The sequence below is a fragment of the Pezoporus flaviventris genome, unplaced genomic scaffold (assembly GCF_033815535.1).
Source record: "Pezoporus flaviventris isolate CSIRO_AGI_PZ_B2104156 unplaced genomic scaffold, CSIRO_AGI_Pfla_v1 ptg000070l, whole genome shotgun sequence".
Lineage (NCBI taxonomy): Eukaryota > Metazoa > Chordata > Aves > Psittaciformes > Psittacidae > Pezoporus > Pezoporus flaviventris.
This window is the reverse complement of record NW_026892618.1, coordinates 6,153,540-6,178,182: the sequence shown is the minus strand read 5'-3', so window position 1 is coordinate 6,178,182 and position 24,643 is coordinate 6,153,540. Positions and strand designations below refer to the sequence as shown.

The 24,643-nt window shown below is 43.5% G+C and overlaps 1 protein-coding gene across 1 annotated transcript in view; it reads left to right on the top strand.

The window, feature by feature from the left end:
• Positions 1–3,138: 3,138 nt before the first annotated feature.
• Positions 3,139–24,643, top strand: part of FRAS1 (Fraser extracellular matrix complex subunit 1) — a 156,929-nt gene continuing 135,424 nt past the window's right edge. Inside the window, exons 1-2 of the mRNA XM_061472100.1 lie at positions 3,139–3,265; positions 7,076–7,107. Coding sequence (XP_061328084.1) covers positions 3,139–3,265; positions 7,076–7,107 — 159 coding nt within the window. The remainder of the gene's footprint in view (positions 3,266–7,075; positions 7,108–24,643) is intronic.

Here is a 24,643-nt window from a genome sequence, read left to right as displayed (position 1 = left end):
TGTGTTGCTCCAGGACTTGTGTTTTTGTCTCAAGTATCTTTGTGTAGGAATGGGTTCCCTCAGGGATCACACATCTCCTGCTGCTCAGCTTGGATCTTCATGTTTTTTTGCCTGCAGGCTATTAACACATGCTTTATGGAGCTGCCTTGGTTGACTTTGAGGTCTCCTGAACTTCTTTCTTCAATCCCTTGGCTTCTTAAAGACTTTTAGGCCTATTAGGGCGTGCAACTTCTGGGCCTATAGGCAAGTGTGCAGCTGAACACATCAGTGACACATGTGAAAGGAGAAAACCAAGGAAACTCACCTCCCAGGTACAGTTGCTGTTCTTTAATAGTCATTTATTTCTGTCTCTTTCTATCTTGCTTCTGCTAATCCACTGGTAAGAATCACAATCTCACACAGAGTGTGAGCAGATGATAAATTTTCATTTCAGCTGGTATGTGGAGCGGTGTCATTCAGAAATACCTTATCTCAGTAGATGATGCTGTCTCTTGGAGCTGTTCTCCTGCAGTGCCGTAATCACGCAGATGTGAGAGAGCTGAGTTTCTGCAGGTATATATACAAAGCCAAGAGCCAGGCGGCTCTGGGGTGGTCATTTCAAAGAAGCAGTGCATTTTGGCGAGATTGTTATATGGAGGAAGCGACCAGAAATGTTCTGCTGAGTTGCTGTTTTGTTGTTGAACATACACCTGGTGTAAGAGTACCTCTACATTTCAGGCATCTCTTGGACTTCCCATATTTATTGATTTAATGAACCCTGTTTATGCGTGGCTGCTTCTGCTGTTTCCGCCTCTTTTGCCTTGCTAGTTCTTTGAGTTTGGTTGTGTTGTCCTGAATTTCACTTGAGTAATTAGAAGGCAACTAGAGCCTGTGTATTTATTCCTTTAGTCATTTCTACTATATTTAAAATTGGCATGAAATATTTGTTTGGTTAGTGTTTGTGTGTGCAGTGGTAGTTATTATGTCTCTCTGCTCCTCTTTTTCATAAGAAGTACCTGCTGCTAATAGCTAATGAGCATTAACTTGGTAAAAGCACTGAGCAACTCATCATGCAAATTGCTGTTTGAATCTTGGGTCAGTGCCACACCGCACACTCCACTTCTTACATTTGTTGCTGAATTAGGCTACAGTAATTAATGGCGTACAATCCTGAAAAAATTTGACCTCCAACTCGGAGTTTGAGGTGGTAGTGTTCATTAGAAAGGGAATCAAAACTGAACAGATTGAATTACCATGAGGAATTACTGTTAAATTTAGCTGGCATAGTTGCATTTAATCAGTCAGACTGAGACACTAAGCGGCTGCAGCGGTCCAGCCTTGCACCACTGACTGTTATGTGATAATCAGGACACTGCTACGAAGCAGCAGTGTTGGATTTAGCTGGGAAAAAAAGATTTATTTCATAGACTGGTAAAACTAGGATCACTTTTCTAGTTAATCTCGGTTTTGGGCCTTTGCATGTAGCAACTGAAGGGCTGTGACTTCAACAGTCGTGGCTGCTTTTTAACTGTGTGACTTGAAGGAACCCATCATTGCAGAAGTACTTGGAAAAGTTGGCTCCAGCATCTTATGTTGGGTGCGTACAGTGCTGGAGGTGAGGAATGGTAAGTTTTCAATGACTGGCCTGGAGCTGGAAAGTGCCATAGGAACTGTGTGTGTGTGAGGAAGTGCCTGAAAGGAGAACATATGATAGTGGGAAGAGTAGAACCTAGGCTCTGTGGAGTGTTTTGGTAGTTTTTCTTAGCTTGAGTGCTTGATTTACAATTGCTAATGTTTGAGTCTTCCTTTGTAGAGGAAATCTATATAACGGGTGAAGAGTGAAGGAACTGAAACTGAAGGAAGAAATTGAAAGATTCTTTCAATATGTATCTATGTGACAAGAAAACAGCCCTTTCAGTAAACAAACCATGCCCCTTTTGCACTGTTTTTATAATCCTGCAAACAGAAGTGAGACCCAAATACAGTGAAAAGCTTCAAACTTCTAGAGATCATGGAACGGTTTAGACTGGAAGGGACCTTAAAGCTCATCCAGTTCCAACCCCCTGCCTTGGGCAGGGACACCTTCCACCAGACCAGGTTGCTCAAAGCTCTATCCAGCCTGGCCTTGAACACTGTCAGGGATGGGGCAGCCACAGCTTCTCTGGGCACCCTGTGCCAGCACCTCATCACCCTCACAGGGAAGAACTTCTGCCTAATGTCTAATCTAAATCTCCCTCTGTCAGTTTAAAGCCATTTCCCCGTGTCCTACCCCTCTAAGACGATGCCTTCTCCACTGCAGCCCATGGTGTGTCTACCAGCACAGCCCCAACCGCTGCTCGTGCAGTGAAACCCTGTTACTCTCTATCCTGCACTGCTTTCCCACGCAAACACCCCCGCTTTGCCTAGCCGCAGGACACACGATCACTGCTGCAGCCAGGAAAGGTTGCAGTTTCACAGGGGGCTGCTGCGTCCCCACGAGGCGGAGGAAGCTCGGCTCCCTCTTCCCCACCTGAGGGTTACGAGCTGGGCTGGGCACGGGCAGCACCGACTGCTCCCCCCTGCCAAAGGTGCCGGGGAGGCGGGGTACGGCGCTGCCCGAGGCGGGGCCGGGCGGGGCGGAAGGCGGGCGGGCTCGGGCAGCATTTCTTGCGGGGCAGCTGCCGCTTTTGTCTGCGGGGAAAGTTTGGCGGCGAGGAGGGGGCAGAGGCGCTGCTCCGGCACCTGCCGGCGGGTCGGAGGAATCGCCAGCCTTCCCCTTCCAGCCCGCCATGGGCACCCCGGCCGCCGCCTGGGCGACGCTGTGCCTCCTCAGCGTGGCGCTGGCCGCCGCCTCCTCCTCAGGTGAGTCGTCGCGCCGGGCCCGGTCCTCGTCCCGCGGGTGCTCTGAGGAGAAGCGGAGCTCCCCCGCTGAGGAGAAGTCCCCCGCTCCCGGGGGATCTGGGGCACCTTTCCCACCCTTCTCCGTCTCTCCGGTCCGGGCGGGGGTCCTCTTCCAGTCCCCCGCCATTTTGGCGGCCTCGCCACAGGCGGGGCGAGGGGGCCGGGGTGAAGCCGTGCCCGGTCCCGGCACCTCCTGCTGCTGCCCCCCTGTTCTTCCCGCTCCGCGGTGCTGTTGGTGCCCTCAAGAGGCTGAGGGCTGGCGGGGGTGAAATGCCTGGGATGGAGGAGCGTGTCCCCCTGAAGCGGGAGGGTAGCCCCGGGGTGCAGCCGGGCGGGCGGGGGCTGCGGAGCTTCCCCTCATGCTCGGCACCGTTTCACTCCGAGGGAGAGGCAGCCCAGGACAGCGGTATTCCCCGTGCCAAGCTGAACGTGGAGTTACCCGAAAAGGCTGATGTGGGTTTTAGTTGTCCAAACCCACAGAAACGAACTAGAGAGGTGATGTGGGCTGATGGATGAGACCGTCTACTCTCCTTGATTTAGAGGGCTGAGTCCGCCTTGGTGTGTGTGTGGATGTTGTTCTGAGTGCTCCAAGAGCGCCTTAGTAGGCATCGACCATTGGTTTCCTCTGTCATTTAAAAAGTGCTCTGGACAGACTTGTAAAAAGCACAAAGTTATGCCCTTAGGATGCTGTCAGGCAGTGACATTAACGATGTTTTAAGTTTGGGAGTGCAGGGTGACCACATTTGTGCTCTTAGGTTGTTTTCCAGCATTCCCTTTGACAGTGTGACTGTAGGTTGTTGGCTTGCAAAGTGGCAGATTCCCCAAATGCTGCTGCCACTGTAACACTGTGATTCCTGTTTGATGTAGTTGTCTTGGTGAATAGCAGCAGTTAAAAATAGCTATATGTGTGTGAGATGAGAAGCTGTTAGATATGAATTTGAGATGTTAACTTGTTGGGCAATACTCAGACTTAATTTTTACCCCAAGAAAACCCCAAATCAGAACACTGCCCTACCAACTACCTGCATCCACAATGCCTGGCACACAAATACCATGACTAAAAGTCTGAGGATTTCATCCACGCTTCTTCAGTACATGAAAGGCAATTTGCTCATTTGAGGAACCATTTCAGGTGAGCTCTGATGGTCACACTGTTGACTTGGAGCTGCAGACAAAGTCAGGGCACAGTAACAAACAATGATGTTGCTTAACGTGTATATGATGTCTTGGGCTCGCTCACAGTTGGGAGTAAAACGATAGCTAGAAGGTATTTGTAACTAAGGATTTTCAAAGTCCTGTAAAGATGGCTTATATCCTAGTTATCCCCCTTGGTAACTTAAGAGGGAGCAAAATACGTCTTTTCTTAAATGGAGAGGAAGAATCAGACTTTCCGTGTTTGTTTTCCAGTCCCACATGAGCTGTGCGGAGCCTGTCTCTACTGAGTGCAGGAAAGGAGCACAGAAGGCTGAGAGAGAGTATTTTGAAGGTCTGTCTCATTCCTGCTGCCTGCCTGGGCTGTTTGAGGCAGCTGCTATCCCCTGTTGCCTTGGTCCTTACTCTGTGCTCTGGCCCTGCTAGTGATGAGCTTTTTGGCACAGGACAGCTCTTTCACGCTGTGTTTATAGTGCCTGGCTCAGAAGGCCCAAGATGTAATTACAGCCTCTTGAAGCAAGAGTAGGAAGTGCTGGGTTTTTGTTGTTTTTGTTTTTGTTTTTTATTTTTTTTTTTCTAGTACTGATAGTTTTCCTTTGTCCCTTTAAGTTTTCCAGATCCTCAGTGGGGGCTCTGATATTTCATGTTTTAGGGTGTCAAACCATTGTTACTTTATTCCATAGGTACCTTTAAGGAACTGTCGCTATAGGTGGGCAAAAAAAGAAAGGGCAGCCAGTCTGTTTTTTTAGGAGTAAATGAATCAAGTTGTGCTGGTCTTAACTAACTAGTATTAAGTAGGGCTTTTATTTAGTTATATTGCCTCACCCCCCACCTGCCCCCGCCCCTGAATCCCAGACTGGTTTGGGTTGGAAGGGACCTTAAAGCTCATCCGCTTCCAACCCCCTGACACAGGCAGGACCACCTTCCACTAGATCAGGTTGCTCCAAGCCCCATCCAGCTTGGCCTTGAATTCTGCCAGGGATGGGGCAGCCACAGCTTTTCTGGGCAGCCTGTGCCAGGGCACTCGCCAGGGAAGAACTTCCTCCTGTCTAATCTAAATCTCCCCTTTGTCAGTTTAAAGCATTCCCCCTTGTCTTATGGCTACATACGCTTGTCAGAAGTCCCTCTCCAGATTTCTTGTGGACCCTCTTTAGGTATGGAAGACTGTTATAATGCCTCCCCTGCCTTCCAACAGTATGTCACCTTTTGTTTTGCCCTGAGTTTTGAGGTGCAGCTGAATGATGAACCTTGAAATCATCCTCTCTTGCCAAAAGAAGAGTGTGGGGGGCAGGAAGATAGTCGGTATTTGAAAATCAGTGCAGTAACATGAAGTCCAGGTATGGTCAAGTGTCGGGTTTTTTGCATAGCAGTTTGTGTTTACAAAAAATGCCAAGTAAATAAATGAACAGGTAATTGCTGAAGTGGTTAGCCATATGGTTTATGGGGTGGTGTGTGTGGGACTATGTGGATGTAAGAGTGAAACCCAGTGTTTCAGTATGATGGTCCTCTTGGTGCTCAGTCTGTGCTCCATTTGCTTGCTGTCAACATGAGAAAAAAGGTGGCTGCTGAATTTGAGAACAGCATGATTGGGCTCTAGTGGCTCATCTTCTTGGCAAGAAAAGGTAATTCCCGATGGTGCCTCTGCAGCCTCTTGCAGCTGAGCTGAAGACCAGCTTGAAGGAGGAGCTTTTGATTCATAACTGTAGCTCCAAGGTTTTCTGTACAAATTTGTCTAATCTGCATTATGTGGGAAACACCACTGTTGGACGAGGAAATTCTTAGTTCTCTGGGTGGTCCCTTGAGGCAGCTTTTCCTGCGTTCTCATTTTCTTTTCATCTTTGAGTTTCTTGGTTTGCTTTTGATTTCACATGCTTGTCACGTTTTCAGTAGACAGATATGTGTAGCTGTTTGAGGAGGGCTGTTTCCCAGAAAATTGATGAAAGAAGTGTCATTCAGCTTATTCATGGATTTATTTTCTAACCTCTGATTTGATTTATTAAGTAGAATATATAAAGCATGCTTGAATGAGTGTATGTCTCTATCACTCACTTGGAGAACCATTTTCTGGGCTTGCAGTGTCTGTGGTGAGGACTAGGACAACTGAAGCAGGAGGAGCCCCATGAGCCTGTCATTACATCAGATGTGACCCGTGACCCATGGAGGAGTGATTTAGGGGTGGGAACCTATGCCGACTTTTCTTACCATCAGAAGAGTCTTGTTTTTATACACAGAAAAAGATTATACACAAGAAAAGAATGGTTTCATGTGTATAATTGTGTGCTTATTTGTTTCTCCTGTAAATGTAAAAGGATTTACAAGATTACATAGAAGAGGCTGTGATTCAAAAGCCCTGTAACCTTGCATTTTTAAGGGCTACATTTTACCTTTGGATAGCCATGGCTTCCTGTTATTTTAGTGAGAGCTCAGGCAGTTATTCAATGCTACAGTTCTGAGCTTCATCTTACATGTATGTTGTGAGAATTCCCATCTTACCAGAGACAGCCTTCGTGGCAGTGGGGGGAGAGAATATGTGCCCCTTGCACAAGTGGCACCAAATGTCTGAATGTGTCCTAAAGAGAGTGTGAGGTGATTGTGGGAATGGGTTGTGATACAAACTCTGCTCAAAAGTGGGTGACTATTGGTGATGGTGCCATGCTTTTTTGTGAGGTTTGGTGTCTGCCCCTGTTTTCCTGCATTCTTCTGCTTTCTTTAATTTTCTGTGTCCTTGCCTTCTGTCTGAGAAAGATTGGGCAACTTCTTGCAGTTAGGATGCTGTAAAGCTTTGCCAGTGGTCTGGTGAGGTGTTGCAGAGTAATCTGTTAACCCCTTCTTGAAGACTAGCTGCATTACTTTGACTCCCCTTTTATCTCTGCTTTCTTTGTGCTGCTCTCCAACTCTTGAGTCCACCTTGGCCAGAGTCCCTGACACTGCAGTCTGAAGCTTACCCAGAGGTTGCATTGCTGCATCAAAACTCCATTTGTTTTGTTGCTGGCAAGCACATGGCAGGTTCACTGGGGAGTGTGCTGATGTCTAATCTCTTTATGTTTTTAATTTTGTCCTGCAGGTGCCTGTGTCTACCAAGGCTCATTGTTTGAGGTAGGTAAACTTGAATATGTTATGCTGGGAAAGTGTTTGAGAAGCTGCTGTTGAACTTGAGTCTAGTTCCTAATTTGTTTTGTCACCTTTGCAATGGGGATAGCTTGTCTTGCAACAGGTCACAGAGCTGTGAGCCTTCAGCCTGCTACAAAACAGCAGCAAAATAAATATTGCCCTTTGAGAGGTTCGAAATCCTTCCTGAGACTTTGAAGCCAACCACTCCCCTCCTCAGCACGGCTCTGCCTGCTTCTAACTGGGGCTCCTTGTCCACTGTATGAAAAGTTCAAGGTTCTTGGAAGCCATATGAATCACAAATGTACAGTCCTAGACTGATAGAGGTGATGTCTTGTAAAATGTCACTGTAATGCCAGTGGGTTTTTTTTTCTCCTGAATTAATAAGGTGTTAATGACAACAGTTTAACACCTTTTCCTCTCAGCTGATTATGTCGAGTACTGTGTACCCTGACTCTCCTTCGTAAACCCAAAGTATTTTCTTTGTTCATAGCCCTCCTCTTTGCCTGTACATAATCCGTGAATAACTTTGTACAAGAATCACAGTTACTAACAATTTATAAACAATGTTTTGCCCTGTAACACTTACCTGCCTTGCTTCAGTACTCTGGATGACAAAGGAATGGCTGAGCAGATGTTTGTGAAGTGCTTCTGTACCTCCCTCTGATCCCACAGCAGACCTGCACAGGGATTTGTTAGGATGGGAGGCAGTATGCAGCAACTGTCCGGGGAAGCCTGGGGTTTTATTTCCCTTTGAGCTCTCCAGCAAAGCTGGGTGTGTGCTCTGCATGTGGGACACATGACCTGTGGGTATCTTAGAAATAACTGGTGGCAGGTAGTTCCTTTGGTCTTCCAACAGGGACTCAGGGTCTTGGAAGTTTTCCTGCTCCAAGAAGGGAATGTCAGGGGAATTGTTGGAGACAAATGTTTTTGGTAGGTAGGTTGGGAGGAAGCTGAAGCAGGGTAAATGTATTTGTTCCTCTTAATAGTGCACTGTGAAGGATCTGTGTCTTTACAACACTTGGAAAGCTTGCCTAGATTCCAACTATATGGCAGGTGCCAAGTACTGCAGCTTAGTAAGGGCAGTATCAGAGCTGAAGGGTTAGCAAAGGCAGGGGTTTTGTGTTACTGATTGCTGCGTGTGTGTGTTTAAAATACTAGTGCGGGTCTCGATAATATCTTGGTATTGCATTTGTACATAAAGACTATGGGATATTTTACATTAGATGCTTCCTGTTTAAAGAACTTGCTCCCAGTATCCTTGATTTTGTCTTTGTCTCCATATTTAGTAAGATTGTTGTGGGTTTACAACTAAATAACTTCAGTAATTGTAGTAGCCTTCATTTAGCTGTACAAGAGGACTGCTCGGCAGTACAACTTGGAGCAGACACAAAACTGGTGCAGGTGTACAGCTGGCATTGAACAACTAAGCTTGTCATTCTTCGTACAAGGACCTATCCTGCCTCTTGTTCATTGTCATGTCCGAAGATGTGCCTGCTTCCCTGTCTGAGTGATGTTTGTGGTGGGAACAGACCTTTGCTTGCTTTTCCATGAGTATTTTATTATTCCTTCTGTTTTGTATGTCCTAACATAGCTTAAGTTTACTCTTTGAGTATGGATCAAAGGACAGGCTCTGTGCACCTCCTACTAATCTCAAACAGGTCCAAATGCACATAATGTCTGACTCATGGGGGCAAAATATCCCAAGCAGCGCACTAAACCCGTGGGCTAGGTGCATCTTCCTCCGTAATGCTGTTTTGCAGGTTTCTTTGGGTGACTCTTTTCCCTGAGAAAGCAGAAACTGCACAGGAAACCATGGAAATTACGGATGAGAAAGTTTCATTCTCTGATTTGCACCACTCTTGACAACGGTATTGCAGTTGGCTTGGTTCAGCATGGTAGAAGTCAAAACACTAGAGATAGTGAGTGTATGAGTGATTCCATGGCAGTTACTACTTGTGGGTTGGTGACTGCAATAGAGCTGCAGAGCTCGTGTTACTTTTGCAGAAGGCTGCTGTCTCAGGTCAGTTTTCAGTGTGGAAGATGACGAGCAGCACTGCCACTGCTGTTTCTTTGGTTCCTGCAGTCTCCCTGGTTTCAGAATGAACGTTGTATTCAAACCCTGTGAAATCTGACGACCTGAATGTGAGACACTTGCTCTGTTTGTTAAACTTAGTGCTTGTAAAGCCTTGATGCAGCTATCTGACAAGTGAAGATTGGGAGCTATTGCCTCGTGGCTTTGCTGGTATGATTGTATTCATTGGAGCTGGGGAGGAGGTTCTTTCTGAATCACTGGTTTGGGATTCTGGAGGTGCAGGTTGAAATGTCATATCTGTTACACTTAATGATCACATTTTCTTTTCTACTTTATCCTGGATTACAAGAAAAGTAAAACCCTGTTCTGCCTGTAACCTGTGTCTGCGTAGTGCTGTTTAATCTCTCTGGTCGGGCTGGTGGGAGCTGTGTTTGCTGGCCTTTTTATCAGGGCTGGTGAGTACTGCATGGTGTACTCAGGATGGGGGTACCAGACAATTCTGCCAGCATTTAGAGCTGGTCTTTCAGGGAGCTCCGTGTGGGTCCTCGAGTGGAAGCACCTTACAGGTAAGTGTTGAGCTGGTAGGCGTGTAATCTGCTGTCTGTATCTTTCACTATCTGCCCTTCTTGTGCTAACAGACTGAATGATCTATAGAATGAGTCAAGAATTGCACTACTGCTGGTTCAGTCCGTTCCCATTGGGTTTGAGTACCTGTTGGGTAGCATGAGTGAAGCCTTCTTTACTAAAGCCAAGAACAGCTTTGGTCTGTTTGTTTCCTAAGCCATTACACAGCCTCCAAATGTAGCTGCTCTTGGCCCTGAGCTTTCCACGTTGCTGTTATTTCACTGCGTTTTTCCTTTTGAGCCTGTAGACCAGGAGAGAGGCAAGAAGCTGGGCAGGGGAAACAGAGAGGAACAGATGGACAATTATTTCTTCGGAAGATACTGCAGTCTCTTTTGCATGCAGCAGCTGCAAAAGGAACCTTAATCCTGGAACATGGAACAGCCCACGTTTTACCAGTGAGCGTGAGAAGACCTCAGCTCTGACATAAGAAAGCAGGGATGAATGTGACGGCAAAATTTGGCTGAGGGGTTGGTGCTGTGCCCAGAGGGGAGACGAGAAGCAAACTGGCAGGTGATAATTTTGTGGGTTTAGGATTTGTATATGACTTTGGAAAGTTTCAAGTGTTCAGTGAAGAAATCCAAGTGACAGGACAACCCTGCAAGCTAAGGATGTCACTCTGTAGAATCTTGTTTTGGGGGAGGATTGTGCCTTCTGGGTGTGTTTGCTTACAAACCATTTATTCACTGAAAAGCGTTTCTGAATGACAAGAAGGCATCAGGCCAAGCACTGCATCTTCACTTGATGGCTCTCTCCTGGTTCAGCAGCATCACGCTATGCCTCTGGTACTAATAGAGCTGTTGACAACCTCCAGGAGAAATCCCTAGAAACTTTTTTTGTATTTTAAACTATGGTTAGAAACACATTTCCTTTCAGTACCTCCTGTTATTCAGGGGTTTTCTCCGTGTTTTGTGTGCAGGTAGTTGTAGGTGAGCTGTTACTGTGTTAATGTGCAAGAATCTTACTTGCTGCACAAGTCTCTGAAGTCACTTGAAAAATCCTTGGTGCATAAATCAATCATTTAAGTGTAGTGAATGCAAACACTGCAGAGTTGCTTGAATTGTTAATGCTGCAAAAGTTCTGCATCTTGTCTCACTTGGCTGCTTGCATATGAAGGGTCAGCTTGTGTTCATGTGTTCCCTCTGAGGAAACCCCACATTTCTCTAGTTTCTGTGCTGCAGAGATTTGTGTTCTCCCTCTGTCTTCACCTTGGAGGGGGTTTTCAGGTCCACACAACCAGTGCAGCTGCTTTTTTACTTGGCAAAGAAGAAAATGCACATTACTGCTTTTTTTTTTTTTGTAGCTGGAGGGTAGTGTAGGTGGGGATGAGGAGACATTCCCACCACTAAGTGTGTGTGTGGGAGGTATTGATCAAGCCCATGCCTGCATCTTCCTGCCAGCTGGCTTGTGCCAAGAAGAATTTTCAGCCCTGGGAGAAGGAGAGGGGAAGCACTGGGCTGTGGATTAAGGTGGGAGCTGGTTTGAATGGAAAGTGTGACTTGATAAATGACACTTGGTGTCTGGTAGACACTGGAATAAGGAAGGACAAGTCCAGCTGGGCAATCTCCAGTAAATCCTTATTTTGTCTCTGTTAAAACAGGCACCTTGTCTGTTGCAACAGCTGCTGGTAATGCATGTGAGGATGAATTTCTGGACTGGCAAATTCCTTTGGATGTTTCATGAGACGCATAAGGGGCTTTTTTTAACCCTATAAGGCACCAAACAAGCCAGGCAGCTTTTCTTGAAAGGAAATGGTCTTAATCATGAAGTTTGAATGAAAATTATGAATAGAATAAAATGCCCATAGTAAATGGTGCTATACTTGTGCTTCTACCAAAAACTTCGCTTCCCCTCCTTTTAAAACTGCCTGGAAAAGGGCTCAGGTTAATTGAAATGCTTTGTTGAGTCTCTTGAAAAGAGAGACTTTGGATTTTAGCCCTCAGTCAAAAAAAACCCAACATGTCTTTTCTATAAAAAAAGGAAAAAAAAAAAAGAATCGTTGTAGCTGTTCAGATAATTCATCTTTTCATCTTTTTAATTCTGCTTTGCTATCAGTCATTGTAGAGGTCACAAAATAATAACTCACATGCTGACAGATAGCTATTGTATAAATACAACTTCCATCAGCTCTATTATAAATCAGATCATCAGCTTAATGTATAAAGTGTAATTTTCACATAAACTCTTGCAAGGACTGATGGGGAGAACAGCAAAAGATAAAGAGAGGAAATGGTGGAGGCACAGGGCTGTGTTGTGCTGGAGGTAACTGCTTTCCCAGCTCCAGATATGGTTTTTACATAATTACATTTGGTTTATTTAGCTCATTTCAGTGGCAAGTGTAATCAGAGTAGAAAAGCAAAGTGCTACTTTCAAGTTCTGTGTCTGACAAAAGAAGTGCATGAAAATGTTGATGCTAAAAGTTTGTGATAATAAAACAGTTTGAAGAGCATATAACATTTTCTCGTTCAATAAAAAGCATCCCTTTAAATGTTCTGATAGACTTGCTACCATCTTGCAGTTACATGTGCCCATTTTGTTGTCAGAAGTTTAAAGAAAGCCTGATTTTAATGCTTTTTAAATCAGACTTCTGCCTTCATCTGTAGTTTGTGCTGAGTCAGAAATGAAACGGGAAATAAATAGAAAATGCCTCCCCCCCCCCCCCCCCAATGTTTTATCTCCCACTCTAGATAGCTTCTATTCTGATTAAATGTAGTGACTAATTAACACAAATATCAGGTGCAAAGCACTTGTGGTTAGGGAATGTTTCAAATTAACAGTGGAAAATGAGCCTCACTTTAATTTCTTTAGCAGAATAAGTTACTACTGAAAAATGAGATCAGAACTGAAGAATTCAGTTGGAGGTTTTGAGTGCTAACTCTTATAATGGTCAAAATGGTTTTGGATTTATTTTTTAAATAAGGTGATTTAAATGCCACTACTTAGCCCAGAGTACATCCTTAGCTCCACCAGGGAACAAAGCTATAAATTTCTGTTTATAACATGCATATAACACTTGGTAGCTATAAACTAGTTTACAGCAGCATGAATCTCCCTTCTGGGAACTGTTCAAGTGAAAGTTTTACAGAACACTCTGACATTATCCACTTTGCCCTCGGGGTTCCTCTTCAGGCAGCCTGCACTCTGGATTTGCTCCTGTGCTGTCTCCCACATAGACATGAATTAGTAGGAAGGTAGCAGGTTATTTGTGTTGGAGGCTTGCTGAATTATTATTCTATGTGGCGTGTAGGGCTCAGTATCTAATGTTAGTGACTATGAATGGAAGTGCAAGGCGATGGAGAATAGACCTTTCAATTATATGAATGGTAAGAAATGGGAGTTTATTAATATAATAATGAGATGCTTCTCATTCCCTTCTTGTTTGTGGATTTTGGAAAGCTGAGATCAACTGCAGATCAAAAATAAAGACGAAAGTGCTTCTTTGTTTTTTCATAAAGCATTTGCTGCATGTGTGTTCGTGTTCCTTGAAAATAGCAGTATGTTATAGAGGAGTGGGGGTAGGCTCTTTATTTCATGGTAGCAGGTAAGAAAAGCTTAGCTGTAAGATGAAGATTATTCTCCTGAGGATGTAGTGAACTCTTTTCTCTTAATTAGTTTGTAGACCGAGGCACATATTTGAATACGTAATAATTATTCTATTATATGAGAGTGGTTCTCATGCAGAAGGTTTCTAAATGTCATTTTTGGGGCTGACAAAATGAACTCTTACAAGGAAACACAACTGTTAGCATAGCTGTGAGCTTGTATGTTCTAGAATTACCACATTTATTTTGTTTTGTAACAACTTGAAACTTGCTCTGAATACCAAATAACACATAAATGTGAGTATTTATTCATGTTAGTTTTATATCTCCATATAAGGGGTGTGATATAATACATACAATCAGCACAGTTTGCATATGGGTGAGTTTTTGTAGTTCCTTTTTCACTTTTACCGGTGAAAAGAAGTGCTGTGGAGCTCTAACATCTTTACACATCATTTGGCTCCGTTAAAAACTTCTGCAATGAGGAAGTGCTGAGGTGGGTGCTAGTCTCTTAAAATCCCAGAAGGTTCTGCTCAATTATACTCCTGCTCTGCTGTCAGCTGTAGTTGGTAAACTATGGCTCTGTGACAACACCATAAGCTGTTGCTTTATGGAGTTTCCCATTTCAGGAGGGTGTTTGCACATCAGAACTGAATTGTGGCTTTGCCTAGTGAAGTGTAAACCCTCCTCTCCCTTCCTTCCTACATCTGTGTTTCACTGAAGAAAGCAATTTTCAACTGAGGGGCTGTTCATAATATGAAACACAAATCCACACAACACAGTTTGTTCAACAGCTGCTTGTACATTGCTCTGCATGGATTTGGAAAGAGATAAACATAGAGATGGGGGGAAGGTGGCAGGGCCATGTCTTGGGGGCCAGGCACCTTTCTCCTGCACCTTTGACTGGTGGCTGGTCTTGCAGAAGAAGCATCTTTCACTTCCCCCATACTTGGAGCTGGGCTGGAAGCAGCAACCTGCATCTGCAGGGCACCCCCTTGGTTTCTCCAGACACTGCTCTCAGTGTGGTCACTTCCTTTTCCTGGGATACCAAAGCAGGGGTGAGGCAGTCATTTCTACATTAAGCACTGGGTTGTAACTTTTACCCTGATGCAGCTGAAGCATGAAGCCGGTATCTTTACTTACCCTGAGATGGGTATTTCAAAGCTCTTTCACAGCAGGCTGCAAATAAACTAAAGTTACCATCCAGTTCCCTCCTCTTCAGCTCTTCTGTGTGCATTTGCATGTCTTTTTTCATGGTACACCTACTGGTCAGAAATTGTTCCTTTTCCCTCTGTGTAAATGGGATCTCACATTCTAGCAGTCCTGGCCCAGTGGTGAGCCTATGCTGCTCCTCTGTTGTCTGCATGTGTTTAAGGACAGCCTTTGGCTCCAGATCTGAACCTGTGGGGTGTTCTTTCTAAACATTCAGGCACATATGGTGGGGCAAAAAGAGATTTTGAATCACCTCATCTTTAGTTTAGATAGCACAAAACATGGACAAATTAATAAACTGAAAGAAATGATTCCATGGGTTGTAGGGCTTTTGAGCTTTAATTGGGGCCTCTGGGCTGTCCACAATGACTTTCTGCATCCTGTGGAGTTTTTCCATGTTGTGAGTGTCTGCTGGCTGTAGTGTTCTGTGTCAGGCGTCTTTCCTCTCTGTCCTCTATCCTGTCTGGTGAAAGGCTTATGCTCCCATCTTCACAGTGTTGTGGGAGGTGGTCTGGCGTCAGGGTCTTTACAAGAGCTGCCTTGTTCCTCGTTTTCCGTTTCAGTGATCTTCCTGGATGGTAGCCATTCATCCATGAACACTGACTGAAGTAGATGATTAACATTTAATAACACAGCTATAGGAGCTATATGCCAGAGCCTTGGCAGGAGGTGTGGGCTTTCTCATGGATTACTTCACTAGGACAACAAATTAACAGTTGTCCAGCATTTTTAAATTTCACAAGTCATTGTGCCTTCTGTCTTTCTGGATTGCATTTGAAGAGCCTTGCTTGGGAAACGACATCTTGTAATTTGTCATTTACTTTTCCTTTTTAAATTCTTGGTGAAAAATTCCTTTTTCTTTTGTGAGGTCACTTCCTCATTCCTTCCCTCTCCTCAGCCCTATCAAAACCTTGGTCAGGTTTCCCATTTGCATTTTCTCTTTAGAGCAGGGGTTGAGATGTCTAGTTAATTGGTAAGAGAAATGATAGAAATCATGTTTGCTTAGTGAAAAAAGCCTATCATGCATTAAAAGTTGAGACCTATGGACAGTGCAAAGTAATATAGCAATAGAAAGGTGACAGCTCACATCGCCTGCCTCATGTAGTTTCTTACTGGGCTGAAACTGGCAACAAACCATTGTCATACTGGTCTGTGTGTGCCCGACCTGGATCTTGCATTGAAAACCTTCCTTTTGAGGTTTGAGAGGGCAAATCCCAAAGCTATGGAGTTGGAAGCAGTGTCCTGCAGCTGGTGAAAATATTGGGAGAACATACAATAGCTGTGGGTTATGTGATAAAAGCAGGGATGGAAAATGGTGCTCATCAAATCTGTAGATTCGTTATGTTCTGCAGGTGCTTATGAAAACATAAGCCAGTGCCATTCTTTGTGGAGCAGTGAAGTATATCTTCATACTTGAGGAGCAGTTTTATTCAGTGAGGTTAGTAAGGGTAGGTTTATGTGCACATCCATGAAACTTGACCCCTTGATGAGAGGTTTTCAGTGGTGCCGGACAGCAGCACATCTGTAGGCCACAAGCAGAAGAGGCAAGAGGGTGTTTGTGTTGGAAGTCAGAGCTTGCTTTTCCAGAAGAGATTTCACTGGATCTGTGTCAAATGTGACTTCAGTTCTGAATAATCGGCCCTTGCTTTGCTTTTCCTCTTTCTTGTACAACTTGTAAATGACTGCTCACTGGAAAATGGATTTTTCTCTCTCTTCAGAGCTGCAGAAATCGCTCAGTGGGGCACAATTCTGGAGGCTTGTGGTCGCCTTGCAGCTTTTATGGGCTACTCAAAAATCTGTAATCACATTCCAGGAACATAACATTAATGTTCATCAGATGACTTTGAACTGATCAAGAAAGTCAATATCGTTTTAGTTATCCCCAGATAACATTTTACAGAAGTGGTGTTTACAGTCTGGATATATGTGTACATCAGTAACTTCAGGAGAGGGAGAACGAAGACAAAAGGCTGAAGCAAAAAAGTAACTTGAGATGTTTGCTTGCTTTATTTGCTGTGGCTCACTGGAGCAAGCAATTGCCCTAATGTGCATGTCTGAGATGTTCTTTCAATTTCCTAAACGCACACGGATTCTCTCAGTGTATCACTCCGTACAGGTGTGGGCAAGTTGCTTGCTATAAGGCACCTTAGAAGATAATGGGATTTTGTTGCATCATAAAAGTGCATCTATTTACAGCAGCTCAATGCTTTTCATTTCTATTGAAGTACTAGTTATCAGAGTTTTATATCAAAGCCCTGAAAGTTTTCTTTGGGATGATGCTGGGCAGCTTACTGGGGAATTTTGTGCTAGGAGAAGAATTAGTTTGAAAAATAATTGGCCCTGGATATGCATGCCAAGGACTAATAGAATTTTGCTGTACTTTCTTTATGACCACCAGAGAACTTTAGGATTCAATTCCTAAGGTAACTGAGGAAAGTGGAGCCCCAAATGCTGTTGGCGTTGACTGGAAATTGGGCACTTCCCTTTAGTGAAGGTATAGGAAAATTCTAGTCTTAATTTTGAGGTAGAAACATTGAAGATACTGTTGTATATCAGCAAGAAACTTTCTCTCTATGTAGAGAAAATGCTAAACCTAGCTGGCTTTTTTAGAAATGGGGAAGAAACAGTACAGCTTGAATTTCTTCTGTCCTTCCCATATAAACAGCTTTCCATGGAATGGCAGCAGTTGATAGGAAAATGAGTTGGGACAAATGAAGCAGCCTGGTTTAGATGGTTCTGTGTAAGACAAAATGACACCAAATACGTTAAAGATAGTTTGGATATGATCTGTTCAACTGATTCTCAAAGTACCAGACAAGTCTGTTAGGGTTGAGCTTTGCATCTGGGTGGCTGAATAGTCATGTAGACAACAAGAAAGAGCCTATAGGATTGAAAAGCAGGACCTGACACTCTGGTTCAGGGGTCCAGGCAGAACTACCTTGACTGGCAAAGCCTAGAAATGCTTGTCCTGTGTCCTGTTCCTTTAGATGTGCTTTCAGGGATATGGCTGGGAGAAACAGCAAAAGCTATGGAGAAAGGCTGTTGCTAAGGGAATTTGTGCCTGCTCCTATATGCCAGAGAGACCTTATTCTCTGTCCTCAAACATCTTGGGGGAACAAGTTACGAGAAATTGGTGAATCCTCAATCATTTGAAATTGATTACCAGTGTTCTAATCCATTGTAAACTTCAGGCAAAATTGGAGTACTGTACCTTCACAGCGGTCCCGTGTGGAATTCTTCACCTTCCAGGTTGGTTTGTTTTTTTTTTTTCCCATGAATAACATGACCCTGTCAGAAATTCCAGTATACACCTCCCTCACGGTTATAGCTGTTGCACAGCCTTGTTAAAATAATTGATTCAAAGGTGTCCAGGATAAATCATTCTCTGAGACTTTTCAGTAAACATCAGCTCTCCAGTTGTTGCTCTTGTAACCGGTGAATTTCACAAGGAGCCTAAGATATTCCTTGGTGTTTTCAGGAAGATATATAATAGCTGGAAAAAAAGTCCAAAATATGTAGCTCTTCCAGATGGGTGCACTGATTTTATATCACTGCTCAGCTCTGTCAGCCTTGAAAGCGGCTGTAAAGAGAGCCACATGATGCTGTGATGCTGTGAAGTTTATGATGCTAAGATGTCTGTGTTTCTGACATGCATATTAAATACCTTCCAGTGGGAATACATACAACTCACTTCCATTGGAAGACCACTGATAATCCTCCTGGTGCTGTGATTTATTGTGGAGCCTTAGCTTAAGGAGACCCGTTAGGATAAAATACTCAGTGCTTACTCTGTTTTCTAATCATTATAGCTACTTCAGAATCACTCAGTAATGAATTCTCTAACTAACTCCATGAGCTTAGCATCAGAAGTATATTTATATTACCAGCTGGAATACTATGGCTGAGGGAGAGGCCAAGGCATTTGCAGACACCCTTCACTGTGTTTCTGAGGATCAGTGAGGAAGAAAAAGCTCTCCCTCCTCATGAAAATGACAAATCCTGAACATGAGTTCTTCCTGTATTAATCTGTATTAATTGAGCCAGATGTTTCATTACACAAAAAAATTAAGAAGTTTCATGAACTGCTTCCTGTGTGTTTTATGGAGATCAAAAGTAAACTTTGTAGGCTGAAAATTTGGAAATTTTAATTTAAGTTGGATAATGAGCATAAATTTTCAGTGACATCAGTGGGAGCTGAAAGCAAGAGTCCTGCAGCGAGATGACAAAGGTGGGAAATTTTAGAGCTTGCAGATATGTACATACCCTTTATCTCAGTTATCAAACTAGAAATCCTGTTTCTAATGGGAATGTAGTCTCTCTGAAAATGTCAACTTTTTTATTTCCTGGGAATTCATTCATTGTTCTGCGTTAATAGATTTGGTCATAGTCATGTGGGAATAATTACAAGACCAATACACTGTAAGTATTCTTTTGTGATTCCTGGATATTCGTCTTTTCAGATTAAATATGAGGTTGGTTGTTTAGTTATGAACTTGAAAGCCTACGCTGATTGAGGCAGTTGTCATTACTGACACACAAAGAGCCTGTTCTCAGTTAGTGGATGCAGTAAATACTTTTCTGCAGTGAGCCTGGTGGAGTGGTTTCAAGTAAAAACAGCAAACTTCGCAATTTCTTTCCCACTTTTTTTTGCAGTTTTATTGATTCTTCTATATCTGTAAAATGCCTGGTTTTCTTGAGTACTTGAGTAAATTTGCAGTTAATTTCACAATATTACAAAGTAACTTGGTACGTTTTGATTCTAGTGGATTTTTTGGTGTTGTTTTAAGAATCAGAATTTTAGACGTGTTCCATTTTGAAAACTTAGGTTTGATTTTACATTGGAAGCACTAAAAAAATTGCATCTGCTTCTTTCTATCTCAGTTTCTCAGTCCAGCTGCAGGATTGTTGCTGTTGATTGTTGCTGTCAAACTGTTGTGATTGTTTTAGAATCCTGAAAGGGATTCTAAAAGTGCCTCAATCTGCTGTTGCAGGGAAACCTTTCTGAACACAAGTGGATTATGTGCTTCCTAAGGAGTAATTCTTAAGTCTCTCTTCCATGTTTTATTTAAAACAAAGATTCCCAGAATGAAGCAATAAACTTAATGAAAATTTGTTTAAAATTTAATGACAAAACAAAGTCTAATGTGCTACTTTCAAAGACATCTGGAGTTATTGTATTACATAAAATGGAATTGAGACACAGTCAAATATAAATTGAGCAGAATTTGTCCCAGAATTTAATGCTTTGTTACCTTTGCAAATAAAGTGAAATCTCTTTGTGTGCTTATTACACACAAAGCTTGGTGACAAACCAGAGAAGGACTGAAAATGCGGTGTTACGGGGCAGGAGAGACTTAAATAATCCATAGTGTGCTCCCTCTGCCCATGAGCACTTTCTATGACTTGTCTGTCATCACAAACAGACTGTGTTTGCGTAAGGGAAACTCAGTGCTGTCAGATTGGTGGAGTTAGGAATCTCAAGTTACAGTCTTCCCTTTGAGAGGGTAAACATTGGCAGTCGCGTCCTGGCTGTCTTTTCTGTAGAAATTACAGGCAAAGCACTGAAAAGCATAGTAAGGCATGGTGCTGGGAACACGGTTAAATTGTGCTGCAGCACAAGGAGCTGTGTTTTGCCTCGACAGGTTTTTTGAATGAGAAGGCAAATCCCGGTCCTTACAAAAGGGAAAATCCAAGTGTGGTATGTTGGAGCACTGCAGACCTTTGCCTCTGTTGTTTCTGTGCTTCAGTGCCATGTCTTGGCACAGGTCTGTCCCTTTTCTGGTTTAGGATGCTATCATTGTAGTCCTGTTAATATTGAGCTGAGACACATTGGCATGGTAAAAAGTAGAACTGAGTTTAAAATAATTTACGTCTGTAATGTATTTTTCATTTTGTTTATTGAGACTTTGATTCTTCTGAGAGACTTAATTAAGACAACACTGATCCTACTGTTTCTATTGGAAGATGTTACAGCTCAATAACCGTGTGTCTGTCCTGCTTTGGTATTGTGCAGCGTAGAGTTTCTCTTGGTCATTTTATTAAACAGCCTGGCCCCATAACGTCATGGGATCCTTTTGGTGAATCAGGAGGATTTGCTGGCTGTAGAAGAGTGGTGAGACCTCTGGATCTCCTTATGCTTTAGAGAGGAGTGTGCAGGAGTTACCCTGACACGCCCTTACTGCCATGCATAGATACCACTTTGTGGGGGAAGTTCTAAGCTCACAAGATGTAAGAGTGTCAATTCTCCTTGCTTCAGGCAAAGAAATGTCCATGAGATCAGAGGCAAGCCTCTTGAAACCCCTAGGAAAAGACATGATCCAGAGTATTTTGTATTTTAGGAGTGGGCTGTGCAGTTAAGCTGCTTTTCCTGCCATGATTAGCACCCCAGTGTTGGCCTGTTACTCACTCAGCATGGCATTTCTGTCTAGTGATAGATTTGGTTATCAGGTGTGTCATCCTGTACCTATCTGTCCAGGCTGTCAGAATCCCTTTTATCATCATTTTAAAATTATTATTGTGATGTTAATTTCTGTAATAAGAACAGGAATAGTATCCAAAGCAAATTTGGAACAATGCTTTCTAAGCAGAATATTTTTGCTGGGCTTGAGCTGCTTATCAGCAGGATATCAGCAAGCAGTGCTTGGTGCTTTCGAGCACATGGCTTTGATAAGAATATGCAAGATGCAGGCAGCCCTAATTTAGAAAGTGCACTCAGCCTCTCTGTTGTTAGGCTTGTTTCAATTTAGCAGCTTGATTCTTTGATAGGTGAAGTGTGTTTTATCAGACTGTTCTGTATTATTAAAGTCAAGCACAGCAGACTTCAGCAGTTGATGTATTATCATTTCTCTCCTTTTAGTCTTGCATGTGAATATGTATTTTATTTTGCAGGTACCATGTTTAAGGTCATATCTTTTTCTCAGCACCCTGTGAACAGAGATGCCTTCTTTAGCCTCTACAAATAGCTGATAAATTCACATGTTCAGACTGAGGAGAAACTAATTTCTCCTATGGCAGCTTCGATAAGTGACCTCCTTGTAAAAATCAGTAGCGCTGTCTGTGTAAGAGCTGCAGTGAGGTCTCTATACTTAATATTTTTAGTGCAGTCTGAATGATGCCAGCATGTTTTTAACCTTATTGAAGTCATTTCATGCTTCTGTAATTCATTGGCTTTTTAGTGTATTTATAGAAGCTATTTTTTCCAGCACTGCAGTAGAAATGATGAGAGCATCTGGTTAAATCCATCACATCATGTAGAACAACCTCTTAACGGTTATTCTAAGATAGATGAAATAGGAAGAAATAACCTTGGTAATTGAGCCTTTCCCACTTCAGATACTTACACCAATATTTTAAGGGCTTTAGATATTTAATATAATTAGAGTGCCATAAGTGTCACCACTGTGCTTTTCTGCGATGCAGACCGCCTAAGTTAACTATGAGAGCTGTAAAACCAGAGACACATTTCAGCTTACACTTAGTTCCAGGGAGCTCTGCTTCTAGCCTCTTGCTTTGCTGTAACATCATAAAGAACGCATGTGAGAGCTTTAATTTTTCTAAAGGAAATTGTCTTTCTGTTCTGGAGTTGTCTAGTTTCTGTGGCATTCAGACCAGACTGTGCAAGCAAATCCACAAGTGGACTGAATTAAGTGCATCGGTCCAGGTGTGTGACAGGATGCCAGGTTTGAATAGGAAGACAGTGACTTACCTGGGTTTAGGTTAAAGCCGCATAAGGGCCCTATACTGAGCTGAGAGTTGGGTAAGGGTTTCGGTCCCTCTTGGCTACATGATGTCCCTTCTCCTGCCTCAGCTAAGCATAGATTCATGCAGATGCTGGCTTCACATCACAGAACTTGCTTCTTCTCAGTCCCTGAGTTGAGTGGTGGCTGGTTCACTCAGTACGTAGCATTTCCCATTAGCCCTTATTGGGAGTTCCCAAATATTCATGCTGCAGTTCAGCTGGTTTAAAGGCTGTTGGGAGCGACCAATGCTGGGACTGTGTCATGGACCAAGGAGAGGAGGACATGTGGGGGAGAGCAACCTCTCCTCATGTTGCGGTATCTGCAGTGGGAAGCCTGTATTGGGGTAGTCCTATGCTTTAAGGGTGTCATTTGTAAGGATCTAATCTGTGTAATCCCTGTAAGGATGTAACTCACCTAGTGCAGATTTGGGTGCCAGACAACTCTGTATTGATGTGTGCAGGGGATGCTTTCTGATACTCACCTTCCCATCAGTGTGGAGGTGGACTCTTTTTGTTACAGGCTTACCCTGAGCCTTGACTGCAAGGTGTTGTGGAAGCAAGAAAGCTATGATTTGTTGACATTGGTATTTGGAAACCTCCCTGAGGTGGTATTGACAGCGGCACCTCTCTGGAGTGACAGTGCAGAGTTGTGTGAGGATTGTTGGCAGGTCAGAAAACTGAGAAATATCCACCCTGTGCTGGCATGGACATGTGAGCTCTTCCTAAATCTTTCAGTCTCTGGAGAGCGATGCCAGGGCTATTTAGATGGTGATTGCAGACTTGCCAGTTTGCAGCACTCTGGAGAAACTGGAGGTGAGGCCAGAGTCACTTACAGAAATGTGATCAGCATATTTCTATTTGGGGAGCCCACATTCCTGCACTCTTTAGAGGGCTGTGTCCTCAGCTACTGTAAATGGCTTTAGCTGCTTTGATGTTAGTGGAGCTGGGCATGTTACCAGCTGAGCATTTGACCCTAATGCTGGCAGGCAGCCTTCAGGCCACTGAGTTTATTTAATACATGAAACAGGGCTGCAAAATAGCAACTGTTTTACCTGTTGGTATTTTCTACAGAGTAAAAAAAAGGATTTACCTTTTACCTTCACTTGCAAGAGATTTGCAGTAAGCCCAACCACTACTTGGTGTCTTGTTCCTACCTCATCTTGGCCTGACACGTGACATTTTGGCTCCTGTTTGAGTCAAACTCACGTGCTTATAAAAAATGATTTAGCATTGGATATGAGTAATGGAGGAAGCAGGCTTTGGAGAATGTGTTAAAGTAGATGTTCTGATGATGGAATTGGGATTCCCTTCACTCAGGCATCTTCAGATACACTGACCTTCTGTCCCTTTTGGAATGGCAGTTCCCTGTGTTTCTTCTCTCGAGCTTATTAACCATTTTTCTGGGATGGTTTGAGCTGAGGGGTGACGATAACTGTTTGGGATACATGGAGTTTTTTGTGTTGATAGTAATTAATTTGTCCCTTCCCTCTCCATGCTGTTTGCTGTCCCCATATATATGAAGTATCAGTTTTAAAGCTTGACTGGTAGGTCTGGACCAACTGGTTATTTTCTTAAACTAGTCAGTGCTCTGGTAGTTCTGTGTGTTGTGAGGAAGTCCCTCTCTTGGGGTAATGCTTCGTTGTGCCAGCTTCCAAATACAACGATTGTTATATGGATTTTAATAGTCTGAAGAGCAAAGCTTAAAGCTCACATCCTCTGGGCTTTTCACAGAATCATAGAATCTCAGAATGTTTTGGGTTGGAAAGTATGTTAAAGATCATCTGTTTCCAACCCCCTAACATGGCCAGGGATGCCTTCCACTGGACCAGGTTGTAGGCATCATGCATTATTCAGTGTCTGAAACCTTGCGGTTAAGCCAGATGTGGCAACATCAACCCTTGTGTTAGATTAGGGGTGCTGGGGGTTGTTTGCAAATTGAGAATTGTGGGCTGGACTGCCTTGAGAGATGCTTTTGGTGCTACCCCTCTGTCTTACTGTCATCTGTGAGCTGCCAGTGCACATTATGGTATGAGTTACTCCATGCTCTGCATTAACACTGGAGCTGATGATGTGTGCTGGGCAGCGTGTTCCAGCGTCCAGAGGCTGGAGTCCAGGCTGGAATAGGGGAGCCCTTGAAGCAAAGGTGTTGAGGGGGTTGATAGGTCTTCCTTTCATTTACTCTGGTGTCCTCAGCATGAGTACAGTCTGTGTCCTGCAGGGATTATTGTGACTGTCTGAATTTGGCAGAAAGGTCTCTATTTTGTGCAGTAGTTTTAGTGGGGTTCCTCTTACTCTAATCAAGCATGATTACCCTTGCCTTCCCAGCCACTTTGAGCACTGGAAACCCACCTGTGCTTTGTGTCTGGCTTCCCTGGG